Source organism: Delphinapterus leucas, chromosome X (assembly GCF_059928025.1).
Source record: "Delphinapterus leucas isolate spDelLeu-1000000601 "Yukka" chromosome X, BTC_Dleu_Yukka2, whole genome shotgun sequence".
Taxonomy (NCBI): Eukaryota; Metazoa; Chordata; class Mammalia; order Artiodactyla; family Monodontidae; genus Delphinapterus; species Delphinapterus leucas.
This window is the reverse complement of record NC_143150.1, coordinates 41062681-41077143: the sequence shown is the minus strand read 5'-3', so window position 1 is coordinate 41077143 and position 14463 is coordinate 41062681. Positions and strand designations below refer to the sequence as shown.

Sequence of the window (14463 nt, the reverse complement as noted above, 5' to 3'; positions counted from 1 at the left end):
TGTTTGGGGAGAAGTTACATCCTAAAAATAGTTCCTCTCTCAGTCAGTGAACTTGATGTATTTCTCCATTTATTCAGCTCTTCCTTAATTTCTCTCACCATTTTTTTTGAAGTCCTCAGCATGGAAATCATGCACATATTTGTTAGATGTATTCTAACAGTATTTCCTGGGTTTTGATGATATAATAAATGGTACTTTGCTAAACTTCGACTTCCAAATTTTATTATATAGAAACAAATTATGTTAGCCTTATATGCAATTATACTGATAAACTTACGTATTAGGTCTAGTAGCTTTTTTTTCTTTTGGTAAATTCATTCGGATTTTCTGCATAGATCATCATGTTGTCTGCAATTAAAAACAGTTATATTTCTTCCTTTCCAATCTGCATGGCTTTAATTTATTTTTCAGGTGTTATTTATTGGTTAGGACCTCCAGTATAATGTTGAATAGAAATGGTGAAAGCAGACACCCATGTCTTGTTCCTGATTTTAGGTGAAAAGCATTCCATGTTTCACCATTAAGTGTGATTTTAACTTTAGGTTTTATATAGATAACCTTGATCAGATTGATTGAGATCCCTTTAAATCCTAGTTTGCCAAACATTTTTATCATGAATGTCTGTGGAATTATGTCAAATGCTTTTTCCGCATCAATTGAGATGTCCTCTATTTTCTTCTTTATTTAGTCTGTGATATGGTGAGTTACATTGATTGATTGACAAATATATAACCATCCTTAAACTTCCAGGATAAACACCATTTATTCATAATATTTTATCCTTTTTCTATACCATTGGATTTTTTCTGTATCATTTTCTGTAATTCTATATCATTTCTGTATCTGTATCATTGGATTTGTTTCTGAGGCATATTGATCTGTAATTTTCTTTACTTGTTATATTTTTTTTCTAGTATGAGGTTAATGCTGCTATCATAAAATACGTTGGAGATTGTGTCCTCCTTTTCTCACTTCATTATCATCTGGCTTGCATAACAAACTTTATTTTGCTTAGAGTGCAGCCTGAATGCCAGAGGATTTTTTCCTAATGGTCTTTCTCCATCCTAAATTTTCAGCAGTCCCTTTACACCTGTGCCACTGGTTGGGGAGCGTGGTGTCTCTCTTCATGCTCTTGCCTGTTTTGCAGCAGTGGGCCTCTGTTATTAGGTGCTAGGTTCGTGGTGAAGCAAGGAGTGTTCTCTGTTTTTCTGTCTAACCTCAACCTTAGAGAGGCACTATGTACCTAGACCTGATGGTTGCACTTTCTCAGCATTCTTTCCTCCGAATGTCAGCTAGCCTCTGATTTACATCTGGGGTTGACCTTTGGTGGGAGATATATTCTTGCCCCTTCCTCATCAGTAGCTCACTGCTTTTTACTCATATAGGATCCTGGACTCAAACGTTTACTGCTCCTTCTCAAGGGCAGAGGTTTTTTGCTTTTACTGCTCCCCAGTAGCTATGGATTTCTGCCTTTGTCTTGGGGATGGGAGGGTTTCCTATCTTCCCCTCCCCAGGAAGGTGGCTTCTGCTTTTCCCCTAGTGACTTAAGGCTTTTGCTTCCCATGATTGAAAGGTTTGAATTAGTGTGTGGGGCTACGTGTCTGTCCGCCAGCAGCAGCTGATTGCCTCCTGCATACCTGAACACTGACATGGGTTCTTTTTGGTCTTCTGCGTTGTCCCCAGTCATGTTTATGTGCTTCTGGTTAAGGACTGTGAAAAATAGCAGTAAGCGTATAGGTGTCTTGGATGCCACATATTCCAAACTACTGACACACTAGCCCGTTAAAAGTTTAAGAATTTAAAAATTCATTAAGCTTTCAGCTGATTTTTTTTTTTACTTGCTTGTGTGACAGCTACTTCTGTCTCCATGCTTTGCCAAAGGGGCTGGTTACCCTTTGGAATTCGTTTTACCTCAGTTCTGTGATGAGCTCAAGGGATATTATAGTTTTGTAGATTATTTAGATTTTTGTCATTAAGTTATGGGTGGCATTCTCTTACAGCTTTTTATATCCTAATTTGAAATGGAACTGATGCTTTCTAATAATATATGTATGGGTGTTATTTTTGTTTTCTTTGTTATTAAATGTGCTTTAGGAAGAAGCTGAATATTTCTAAAGCATACTTACAAGAGTTGATTTTTATATACTAGTTATTAAATTTTTCCATTTAACTTTTTTAAAATTATTATACATTAAAATCATAATTTAAAGTATCATATATAATATATGACTTTTTGTATACACTTCTTTGGATTTTACACATGTATAAATTCATATAATCACTATCACAGTCAGGATATGGAAGATTCCATCACCCCAACAACTTCCTGTGCTATCCCTGTATAGTCACACCCTCTCCCTACCTATAACCCCTAGCAGCCACTGATCATGTCACTATACTTTTCTCTTTTTGAAAATGTCACATAAATGTAATCATACAGTATTGTGGTAGACACACGCTAGGTGGCCAACTCCCTTGTGTAGTTCCCTCCCCTTAGGTATGGACAGAACCTGTGACTTGCTTCCAATCAATAGAATTTGGCAAAAGTGATGGGATGTCACTCACTCCCATAACTATGTTATAAAAGACTAATTTATGTTAAATTAGATACAGGATTCTCTTTTAAGTTGCAGTGACTCCCAGTACATAACTATTTCAAATTCATTAATTCACCATTCATCCAGCCCACATTTTTAGAGCATTTTTCATTTGTGATGAGGTAGGTTCAGTGTGTTTTAATGATTAAAAGCATGGACTCTGGAGTCGAAGTACAGGATTCAAATCCCATATGCCCAGTAGTCTCTAGATATCCTTGTAAAAGTTAATTAACCTCTCTAATGCCTCATCTACAAAGTGGTAATATTCAGAATACCCACCTAACAAGATTTTGTGAGAATCGAGGGAGATGATGTACTAGTAAACTAATACTTGGTCAAAGAGAATTACTATCTGCTCCTGATTAATTCAGAACCCAGTTCAACATCTAGAAATACACATGCTTAACAAATGTTTGTTGAATTGACAGCATTCAATGTATAATCCAGTTTGAATGCCAGAATGGGAGATGTAAAGAGACATAAGATATTATGGGTTGTGAAGACCTCAGTTCTAGGGTCCTCCCAAACTTAGGATGATGTTGGGTATCCTTCTGCCAGAGCAGCCAAAGCCTTAGTTTTCAGTGGCTGGTGTCTACTTTATTCTTTTTTTTTTGTTTAGAAAACACCTTAATTAGTCTTGATTAGGTATCTATGGAAACGACTCTATATTAGCACTCAGAATACATAATCTTTTTTTTGTTACAGGTGTACAATATAGTGGTTCACAATTTTTAAAGGTTATACTCCTATTTATAGTTATTATGAAATATTGGCTATATTCCCTGTGTTGTACAATATATCCTTGTAGCTTATTTTATACATAGTAGTTTGTACCTCATAAGCCCCTACCCCTATATTGTTCCTCCCCTCTTCCCTCTCTCCACTGGTAAGCATTACTTTGTTCTCTGTATCTGTGAGTCTGTTTCATTTTTGTTATAGTCACTAGTTTGTGGTATTTTTTAGATCCCACATATGTGATATTATGCTAAGTGTCTTTCAGTTAGCATAATACCCTCCAAGTCCATCCATGTTACTGCAAATGGGAAAATTTCATTCTTTTTTTTATGGCTGAGTAGTATTCCATTGTATATACATACGGCAATGTATAGATATTATTATATCTATAATCATTATCTTCATTAAGATAGTAGTAGTAGTAGTAGTAGTAGCATTAATTATTATTGGGTATCATTCCTCTCCTCCTCCTTCTACAGAACAATGAAATATAAAATATTGTCCAAGGAATTAATCTTTTACTTTGCATTTTGTTTGGAAAATGGTGTGGTGGTGTAGTATTTCCTGATTTATGTGCAATATAGAAAATAGACAAAATAAACACAGCAAAGTATAATTTTAATGTAATGACCATATTTTATGTGCATTTGGTTTTTCCCAAACATGTGAAATAAGAAGAGAGAAAGAAATATTACGTTATAAAATATATAATTGAATATATCTCTTCATTTAAATAAATCCATATTTACACTAGTTTGATAATCCTCTTTAAATTAGGTAATAATACTTTGAAAACTTTGAAAAGATTAATTATATAATAAGAAAATTATTTTTGTTGGTGATTATATATAAGATCAACTTTTTTATTATATAATAAAAACTTTTACATATATATGTTTATTTTATATATAAATAAGTTTTTATATAAAATAAATAAATTTATATATAAATAAGATATATAAAATAAATTTATTTATAAATATTTTATACATAAATATATATATATTACATATTGTATAACACAGAGACCAAATAAAACACTTCATTCCCATATATCTTCATTTCCAAAATTACCACTAGCAATATTTAAAATTGACTTTCTAAATTAAAGCAGAAATCTAAATTTTAACTTAACACAGGAGAATTTTTTTTTTTTTTTTTTGCGGTATGCGGGCCTCTCACTGTTGTGGCTTCTCCCATTGTGGAGCACAGGCTCCGGACGCACAGGCTCAGCAGCCATGGCTCACGGGCCCAGCCACTCCGTGGCATATGGGATTTTCCCAGACCGGGGCACGAACCCGTGTCCCCTGCATCGGCAGGTGGACTCTCAACCACTGCGCCACCAGGGAAGCCCCTACACAGGAGAATTTTAACTAATAAAATGTGCAAGATATATTTCAGACATACAAATACATGTGAATTTTTGAAAGTTAATTTCCCCCACATTGAATTGTGTGAGTGAAAAATACCAATAAAATATAAGAAGAAGTAATTGCCATTTATTGATGAGGGTATATGAAATGGGTGCTTTCCTGCCTAATGAGTGATTTTCAGCCTCTGATAGAAATATCCGTGTTCATGAAGACGTCTCTGGAAATTTCTGAAGCATTTAAGAGAAGAACTGAATAAAAGGAGAGACATACCATGGCCTGGAAACATTCAAAAAATTATAAAGAAGTCATATTCCCCAAAATGATGTGCAGTTTTAGTGCAATCCCAGTCAAGATCCTTGGTGAACTATTTTAATGAAGCATGACCAGCTGGGTTTTAAATTTACCTACCAAGGTAAGGTGCAGAGAAGGCAAGGAAAAATATGATAAAATAGTTTAAATTAGTTTTTTTTTTAATAAAGTGATTTGCAACCTCTTCAAGAAATCACCACCCTAAGGGAAACTAAACAGACACTTGTTGCCAATTCACTTTCAAGTTCTTTAAAAAGGAACATTTCTACCCTTTAACACTTCAGCAGTTTAACTGGGCAATTCTCCCTCCCATAATTCAGGGAAGGACCGTCTGTCTTCATCACAGGGAGGGGGTGGAGCATTCTCTGAGAAGCTTGGGAGTGAGCTGCGCCTGACCAGTCTTGGGGGAGGAGCTGCATTTCACCAGGCTGCAGCTGACAAGAAGCTTCCAGGTAATGGCTGTCTTAAAGCTAATTATTTTATAGGGATTCCTCAGGACCCTAGAATGAAGATGAGAAAAATAGGGACAGTGGTCTTAGAGTGGTGGGATAAGTGTGTGGTTTTGAGATAATTGCTGGCATTTTGAAAGAATTAATCCTTTGGAATTTTTGTATCTCCCAGTGCTTTAAAAGTCCACAGTGGGAGAAGGGGTGATCAGATTACAGCCTCTATATTAAGACCTCAGTGCAGCATGGGCGTTCATGCTAATTTATTGACTTGGCATTCGATGCTTATATTGCTAGACACTCTGTTACTGTTTGAATTTTTAAGCATTTATTAATTTACACAGAAAATGATGGATAAAAATATATGACAGCATGGAGGGAAATACTTCTATAATTTGATTGACACATAGACTATGTGTGTGTCACCTGTACATGAGCGTGGAAAGGGGAACAAGTATGTATTTGAGTGAAGACACTTGCACATATATATGCATGTATATATGTGTGATTTTTTTTAAAAATCTGGGAGAAAATAAGCCCCCATGTTAGCATTTCTGGATGGTCAAGTTACTATTTTAATATTATTTCTTAGCCTATATCACCATCTTTAGAGTAGATTTCCCCATGATTAATTTTATAATCATGAAAGAAAAATGAAGCTGAAACAGCACATCTAATTTGCTTCAAACACATAAGCATTCATAGATACACACAGACATGCAGACATACCCCTCCCACCCCAGTCTTTTGCCGATAGTGGAAATTTTTCTGGACCTGATCAAGCGTGTAGCCTGGTTGCTGTGTTGGCTACAGCCCTGCCTGTGTCCTCCTTGCAACTCATTCTTTCAGACCACAGGTATGGCCATGGTCAGCAATAACCATTTTTCTATATCTTTTAAGTTTAAGAGTGAGACAGAGAGAGGATTTGGCTTATTTCTACTAGCAATTTTAAAAATATTATATGGCAGGGTGCATCCATAAGTGGAATACCTATGTATCTGGAAAATAAAAACATAATCCTTTACATGTAGAGATTTGAAATGTCTGAGAAATAAAGTGAAAAAAGCAATTTGTAGCATAGCATTTGTTATATTATCTCACTTAAAAATAAATATGTGTGTTGGTAAAACATATATATGCTACTATATAATTCATGCAACCAAATCTGGGAAAACATATCTGCCACACTATTAACAGGATTGTTTATTTGTGTAGTTGTAGAGACAGGACTAGCTTTACTGCTCTCTATTTTTAAAATATTTAAAATATTGATATATACTTACTCATTTACTTGTTTTACATCATCAGGAAAAATATTGAGATAAAATGTTATAAATGTGGAAAAAACCTCATTTAAAGTAATTCATAAATCATGTGGAAAATACTTATGTAGGATGATGTTCGAACTATGCTCTTAATTGAGATCTGATGTTGTTTTGAAATGATATGCATTTATCTATACATGTAAAAAACTCTGGAAAGATAGAAAATATTCAGAGTGATTATTTATATAGAGAGTTGTACTTAGTTTTGCATATATCCTTTTGCATCTTTTCAATTTTTAATAAGCTTCTGCATGTTTTATAACCAGAAACATTATAGTTGAAGACACTTTAATTTTCTTATCCTACACAATAACCCTCTTGAACTTAGAAAGTTCTAGAAGCCTGAAAAGGCTCCTGGCTGGCTAAATGTAGTTCCCACCCTTCTCATAAATAAGAAAAATCTGATAGTGATTGAGGCTCTGTGTATAGCTCCTGAGGAGGCTGAAGTTCTGCTTCTGGTCACAAGGTGGCGCTTGACAGGTTTTCTAAATTTTCTCCAGGCAACCATTTTTATGAAGTAGGCCAATAAAGCAATGAAACATATTTTGTATTAGTGGACTGTGAAACAGCATGTAGAGTGTGAATAAAATTCTGTTGAAAAAAAATTATGTGTGTAAAGGATGAAAAATTCACACGGTGATTGATTTGAGGATTCAAACAAAATCTATAGTCGGGCTCATAGTAGACACAAGGCAATTGTTACTTCCCTTTCTTGTCCTAACCTCACACTTTTCCTGGGAAAGATGATTTAAACATGAACCAGATATCATAACTATATCACACAGAGAGAATTTAAAATAATAAAACCAAGGAGGACAGTAAACATCTACATCACAGATGAGATTTCATTTCATTCCTGTGTTTCAGAATGACACACCTGCTAAAGTTTTGGTAGAGAAGTTTCTTTATGCCTTGTCCATTTGTTTGATTCCCTGTCTCCTTTTGGACAGCCTGTCTCCTTTTGGAGTGAGAATCAAGACAGACGGATCAGAGGGCCAGACCCTTCCTGATCCACATGACATTGGGTAAGGCTCTTTTCATTTCACAAAATATTTCACATTAAAAACATGTTGAGAACTTGGGGTATAATTTATTTTGTTTCTTTCTCTGCAGCTTTAGCATTTTTAAATTAAAAACTACATTTCATATTAAAATCATGTTAGGTTGAGAATTTGAGGTGTAATTCATTTTGCTCCCTGTTCTATAGCCATAATGTTTTGTAATTAAAAGTAATAGCTTCTCCTTTGTGGAAAGAATCTCATGTGTTAAACCACTATGAAGAATTCATGCAAGAGACTATTCAGATTTCTATGTGAGGTCCTATCCAACCACTTGACTCTCAAGAGATCCTTGATAATTATCCTATCCAATATGTGAACCTGGTAGCCATTCTAAACCTTTATCTTCTAAGCTCATGCTATTAACAAGGTCATTGTGTTGTGGTCTGGGTTCAAGAGATAGAGACCCTATTATCTTTGTCTCCCTGCTTTGGGTAGACAAGGAAGCATTTATAGCTTAAAATTTATAAAGCTGTGTGTTCAGCTACAGCAGTGCTTCCAAAGAGTTCTTAGACAAGTAGCCTCAGCATCATTTGATAACTTATTAGAAGTGCAAAACATTGGATTCTGTCTAGACCTTCTGAATAAAATTCTCATGATAGGGCATAGAAATCTAGTTTTAACAATCCTCCAGATGATTCTGATGCACGCTAAGTTCAGAGTCCCGCTGCCCCAGGTATAACATTAGGGGCACAGAAGTCCGAAAATATCTAATAACATAGAGTTCCTGACACACCATCTCTGCCATCATGCACATACAGTCACTCTTTAATAATCATGTGCAATAATGAGGGTAAGTTCTTTAGTCTGGGATATTATAAAAACACTTCTCCAATTCTCATCCCGCACCTTATATTATTCTGCATTTTTCTCCTCCGTCTGATGCCCCACTGAGCATTGTCCTTTCTTCTGTCTCTGCTCTATTTGCAGTTGCTCACCAACTTTGGCAAAATAATTTTATTTGCTGATACTTCTCTTCTCTTCCTTTTCGTTATTTCAGTATCTTCCATATCGTCCCATTCAAACAACGTGTTCAAGCATCCTTGGGAAATTCAGCTGGAGGAGAACAGGCCACACAAGCTGTAAACCCTTTGTAATTCTTTATAGTTTTAACAGGGGCATTGCTAAAAGTATTGTTTGTGGTAGGAACTTCCTTAGCAGTGACAAGAATAGCCAGACACCTCAATCTCTGCTAGTAAACTCTTGGCACACAAATCTAAATCATAATGGATGCCAAGTATGTCTTATGTAATTGGCAAGGCCAACTGTGGCCAGCAAAAGTTTTGTCCAGATCTGAGGCTTCATCAAACAGTAAGAGAAAAAAGACATTTTCCCTAGAAGTTCAGATACTCTCACTAGATGAAACAATTAAAGTGGAAAGCACAGAAACAAAGATCCTCAGTAAATCTCAAGTTGAAGCTATTGCCTCCTCACTAGCAGCACAGTCAGAGGCCAGTGACCCACCTAGAGAGGAAACAGCCTATGCAAGGTCACTAAAAATGGCACTGGATATTCTGAATGAGAGAACAAGTTTGATTCAAGCAAGCAGTTCAGATGAGGGAGAGACCACGACACTGTCTCAAAATGTACCTCAAAAGCTTTCTGATTCACCCCCTCGTAAAATGTATCGGAAGCACGAAGGAGACTTACCAAAGTGTCTTGAGGAAAATGAAAATTCAAAATCCCTGTTAGTATCTTCAGAGAGTGATGATTCCCTGTATAATGATAAATCACGGGTGCATGCAGTCATTGATACTATTCCAAGTGAAATGGAAACAAAGTCATCACAAAACTTCAGCTGGCGCCACACTTTCCCTTCACTTTCAGAAGATGAGGATGAAAAGGAGAGCAAGAAAAAGACTGACATCTCAACAATTATGCCTTTGCATTCCACAATTAAAGAGGAGGATGTATATGTTAAAGATGAAAAGTTCACTCCAACTTTACTATCAGATAGCTTCACTGTGCCCAAAGCTTTGAAAGAGGAGGCACAGGACATCTGCCCAGAGGCCCTGGCTATTTCCTCTGAATGCTCTACCTTCTCAGAGAATAGTGAAGATCCTGGAGAGGGCCCCTCCAATCCATGCTCAGATACCAGCCAGAATCAACCTACTGTGGCATCAGAGATGGGTGTTGTGGCATCCCCTAGGCCTTCTTCATGGGAACACCAGGTTTCCTTTAGTGCCTCTAACCATGCCATGGATTATTCACTCCTTGTGAATAATGAAAGAAATCTTCAGAGACTGGATTTTGAGGAACTTGGGGAAGAACTTCAAGCTTCTGACAAGTCAGTTCATCTAAATTCTATTGATGCTTCCATATTAGATGACAATGAGGAAGATGAAGAACTTCCACGTTTCATTTTTCATTATGAGCCACGTTCATTTGAAACAGGAATGATAGTCTGGTTTAAATATCAAAAATATCCATTTTGGCCAGCAGTGGTAAAAAGCATCAGGCGAAAAGAGAGAAAAGCAAGTGTGCTTTTTGTTGAGGCAAATATGAATCCTGAAAAGAGAGGCATTAGAGTGCCTTTTAGAAGATTAAAGAAATTTGACTGTAAAGAGAAACAAGCACTAGTAGATAAAGCCAGGGAGGACTACAGTGAAAGTATTGACTGGTGCATCTCGCTGATTTGTGACTACAGAGTTAGAATAGGTTGTGGTTCTTTTGCAGGCTCTTTCCTTGAGTATTATGCTGCTGACATTAGTTATCCACTTAGGAAAGTAATCAAACAGGATACCTTCAGGAACTTATTTCCAAAGCTGCAAAATGAAAATCCTGTGGAATCAATGGTTGTGACTTCCCAGACCAAGAAAATGTCCTTCCAGAAAATTCTTCCAGACCGAATGAAGTCTGCTCGGGACCGAGCCAACAAGAACCTAGTGGACTTCATTGTGAATACAAAGGGAACAGAGAGCCATCTTTTAGCCATTTTAAAAGGCACAAAAGGGTCCAGATGGCTGAAATCATTTTTGAATGCAAATAGGTTCACACCCTGTATTGAAACATACTTTGAGGATGAAGATCAGTTGGATGAGGTGGTGAAATATTTACAAGAAATCTACAAACAAATAGATGAAAAAATGCTGACTCTGATAAGAGATGATAAAATTAAATTTATCCTGGAAGTTCTTCTGCCGGAAGCAATCATTTATTCAATTTCTGCTGTTGATGGATTAGATTACAAGGCAGCAGAAGCAAAGTATCTAAAAGGGCCATCTCTAGGATACAGGGAAAGAGAATTATTTGATGCAAAAATCATATTCGAAAAGAGACGGAAACCATTAACAAATGAAGCTCCTTAAATCTTCTGAGAGTCCAAACCATAACAGGGAACTTCCATAGATGCTAGTTTTTTAAAAAATCTCTGAATGATTCTAACATATAAATATTTTCCAGAAATGGGAGACTTTGGGTGATGAGTTCACTTTTTCTTTGCAATCTCTAGGATCTGTGACTATTCCTACATCTTCATTTCCTTTTCTTGTGCTTCTTCAAAGTCAAATTATTAACATATTTCAGCAGTTCTACTTTCCCATACATTTTTAGAATGCATAATTCCTAAATGATTTATAAGGGAAAGTGCTATTTTGTTTTTTGACATTTTTGTGTCTATGCTGTATAGTTAAATACAGTGTGCACAATCATTTTAACATTAAAGTTGCACTGGTATTAGATATTAAGCAAGATAATTAGAAAAAAGTTAAAAAGCATCAATTATATATTTTTGCTTAATTTTTATAAAATATTAGGTTTTCTCTTAAGATAGCTGAATTATTTTTCTTGCCATGCTTATTTATTTTTGGAAAAAAATATCTCTGAGATATAGAACCAAAGATAGAGATGTGTTGCTATATATTATAACTAACTACAATTGCTTTTGCAAGAAAACAATGTGGAATTCAAAAATAAAGTTAATGAATTACCAACATGCAGTCTTTGTGTGTGTGAATAACATCTCAGCATGCAGAAAATAATTTTGGCAGCCTTGAACAAGATTGTCCATTCTACACTTCCCTGAAATTCCATGTATGGGAGTGTCTATCATTCAATAGCTGAATGGTTTCTTAAAACAGACAGGCTTTCGGCTGTCTTCATAACTAACATTGGCTGTATCTTAATATAGCCTTCTGACCACACGTGGAAGGTAGCTAGAATCATTGTATTCATGGTCTGGCTACTCTAGATGTATGAGTCCAGACTGACTGCTTAAGAGCCCATCTGGTTTGATACAAACTGTAGAAAATGCAAGCACTTTGTTCTGAGTCTTGTATCTCCAAATACATAGTCACTTGTTTCAAACCAAGCAATTTTTATCATCTGGCTTATTCATGCAGTAGTTCCAGTTGCTTTCAATAATATAAATTCCAACTGGTAAATCATTCCACACTACTAGAAAGAGTAGATGGACCAAAGTCTGTGAATTTGGAAATGGGTCACAGAAAAAGTCTCTATTTGGCAAAATATGACAATTATCCCAATGTGTTTAAAAATACACAATTGAAAGTTAAAGCCTGAAGCCAGTGAACTGTTTATTCTAACTTGAAACAAGACTTTAGTGAGAATAAATATTAAGAGAGCTATTTTATTTTAAAAGTTTGATGTAAAAATAAATGCTAAGGGCTCTACATGAACCTGTCTGCATTTTTCAGAGTGAGACAGCTGTCACTCTTGGGCTTTTGTTATGTGTTCACATGGCCACATGTTTATGTAAAAGTTGCAGAAGTTCGATGTTTTGATTTTCCATAAAACTATTATATCTTTCACCTTGAACGTCCACTTCACCATACTTCAGATTGTACAGTTACATTAGTGGTGTTTCTGCATATATATATATATATATATATATATATATATATATATATATATGATTTGTTTGGAATTTTTGCTTATTGTAGTTGTCATGATTTTAATGCTTGTTATACATTATCTTATAATTCTAAATAAATATTCACTTTCATGATTGATTCTGTGTTATTTTAAAAGAAAGCCTTCAAAACTGTGTAAGCTTCAGATTTCACAGAACCTTCTCTGGACCCTGTCTCTTGCCTGACAAAGACCAGACTCCTTGGGCATATAGCCTGTACCAATCCACATAGTTTCCTCATGATCCTCATGATTCTGAGGATCATTTGACAACAGACCATCACCACACTATATGTGGACCTTATACCCTGGGAAAACACACTCTGTTTACTCTATAATATTGTGTCCCTTTGATTCTGATATATTACCCAGCTTCTGTTTTCTCAGTGGAGCTAACTCTATCTCTTGGTTCTAATATTTTATTTACTACCTAATTCATTTATTTATTCATTTATTCATACAATTGTGGGTCAATAGAGCAAGCAATGTGTGGGTTAAAGTTCTGCTCTGAGAATTTAAGGTACCAGATTTAAGGTGAGCCAGATGACAATCTAATTTCTAAAATGACTAAGATGCACTTCTTCATCATAATAATGAGAAATATTTCTTAACCTCATGGACTAACTGTATTTGAAAACCAAAGCCCGAGGATTCCCCATATTTGTGAGTTCCTGGGTGTTTGGTTTGGGGTAAAGGAGGGGCACCTAATTCCTCCTAGGATGTCATTTATATTGTGGCATATTTTGAAGTAAGGAAGATGTGCCTAAACATGCATTTATTCTCCTCTTTAAGTAAGTTGGCATTTGGGGTGTGGAAATAGATGAGTTTGGCTTCCAACTCAGTGTGGATTCTGAGATCCCTTTCAGCCTGAGTGGTTGTTAGGGCAGGCTCTAAGATTGCCCTAAACTGGATCTGTAATCTAGGTTTGTGTGTCTAATGGAAATGCACAACCTGTTATTCACCCTAACACATTGGATTAAGAAGACCCTCACCTCCTCCAGTCATAAGGCAGACTGCTGAATATCAGACCCAGATTCTAAGTGTAAGGTTGCAGAGCTGCATGGAAACTGCATTCACAACATTTAAAGATCTCTATATCAATATATGTATCCTAATAAGGAAGGAGTAGAACTCTGAGACCTGGAATAGTGATGAGTATGGGAATCTTGAATACCTATAATCCTCTGTACACTCAGCCTGGTAAAAGCAGCCCCCTAACCCTTACTATTGGAGAGCAACCCCTCTGTTCCTAGAGACAAGGCAATAGCCTCATCTAAGGCAGCTACCTCAAAAAGACATTGCTTGTCTTTCTCAACACCCAACACTGATATTTTTCATTGCTTCCAACTCATGACAAGGGTAAGGCATCATCACAGCACAAGGAACAAAATACAGTCTCTGTTTAGGTGGAAAATCCAGAAAGAACTATAGGAACGAGCTAATGTGTACTAGTATGAACTGGGATAATATACATTGGAATGGATTTTGAGGACTCACTGACATGAGTCATAGGAGTACAAAGCTATGACTCAGGGTTCAATGTCCTGGAGCTGCCTTCATATGCTGCTTGGGTGGCATCTTTAAGCTTGGACAACAGGCTACAGTAAATGAGATGGAGATATTAGAACTTCCTTGCCAGAGTACTGAGGAATTGGTGAGAAGGTCAAAGGGAGTGAAGGTATTAGAAATAATTTATTGCATGGGACGAGGACCTATCTCTAAACTACTTGCCCTAGGAGGGCAGAGAAGAC

At 36.0% G+C, this 14463-nt stretch overlaps 1 protein-coding gene across 1 annotated transcript; it reads left to right on the top strand.

Annotated features, from left to right (window-relative positions):
* Positions 1 to 6398: 6398 nt before the first annotated feature.
* Positions 6399 to 12665, top strand: PWWP3B (PWWP domain containing 3B). The gene has a single exon (XM_089904239.1). The coding sequence runs from the start codon at positions 9070 to 9072 to the stop codon at positions 11149 to 11151; it is 2082 nt and encodes a 693-aa protein (XP_089760365.1). The 5' UTR covers positions 6399 to 9069; the 3' UTR covers positions 11152 to 12665.
* The last annotated feature ends 1798 nt before the right edge of the window (positions 12666 to 14463 follow it).

Excerpts from the sequence above, each read along its gene's own strand:
- PWWP3B (XM_089904239.1), top strand. The coding sequence starts at position 9,070 with ATGGATGCCAAGTATGTCTTATGTAATTGGCAAGGCCAACTGTGGCCA.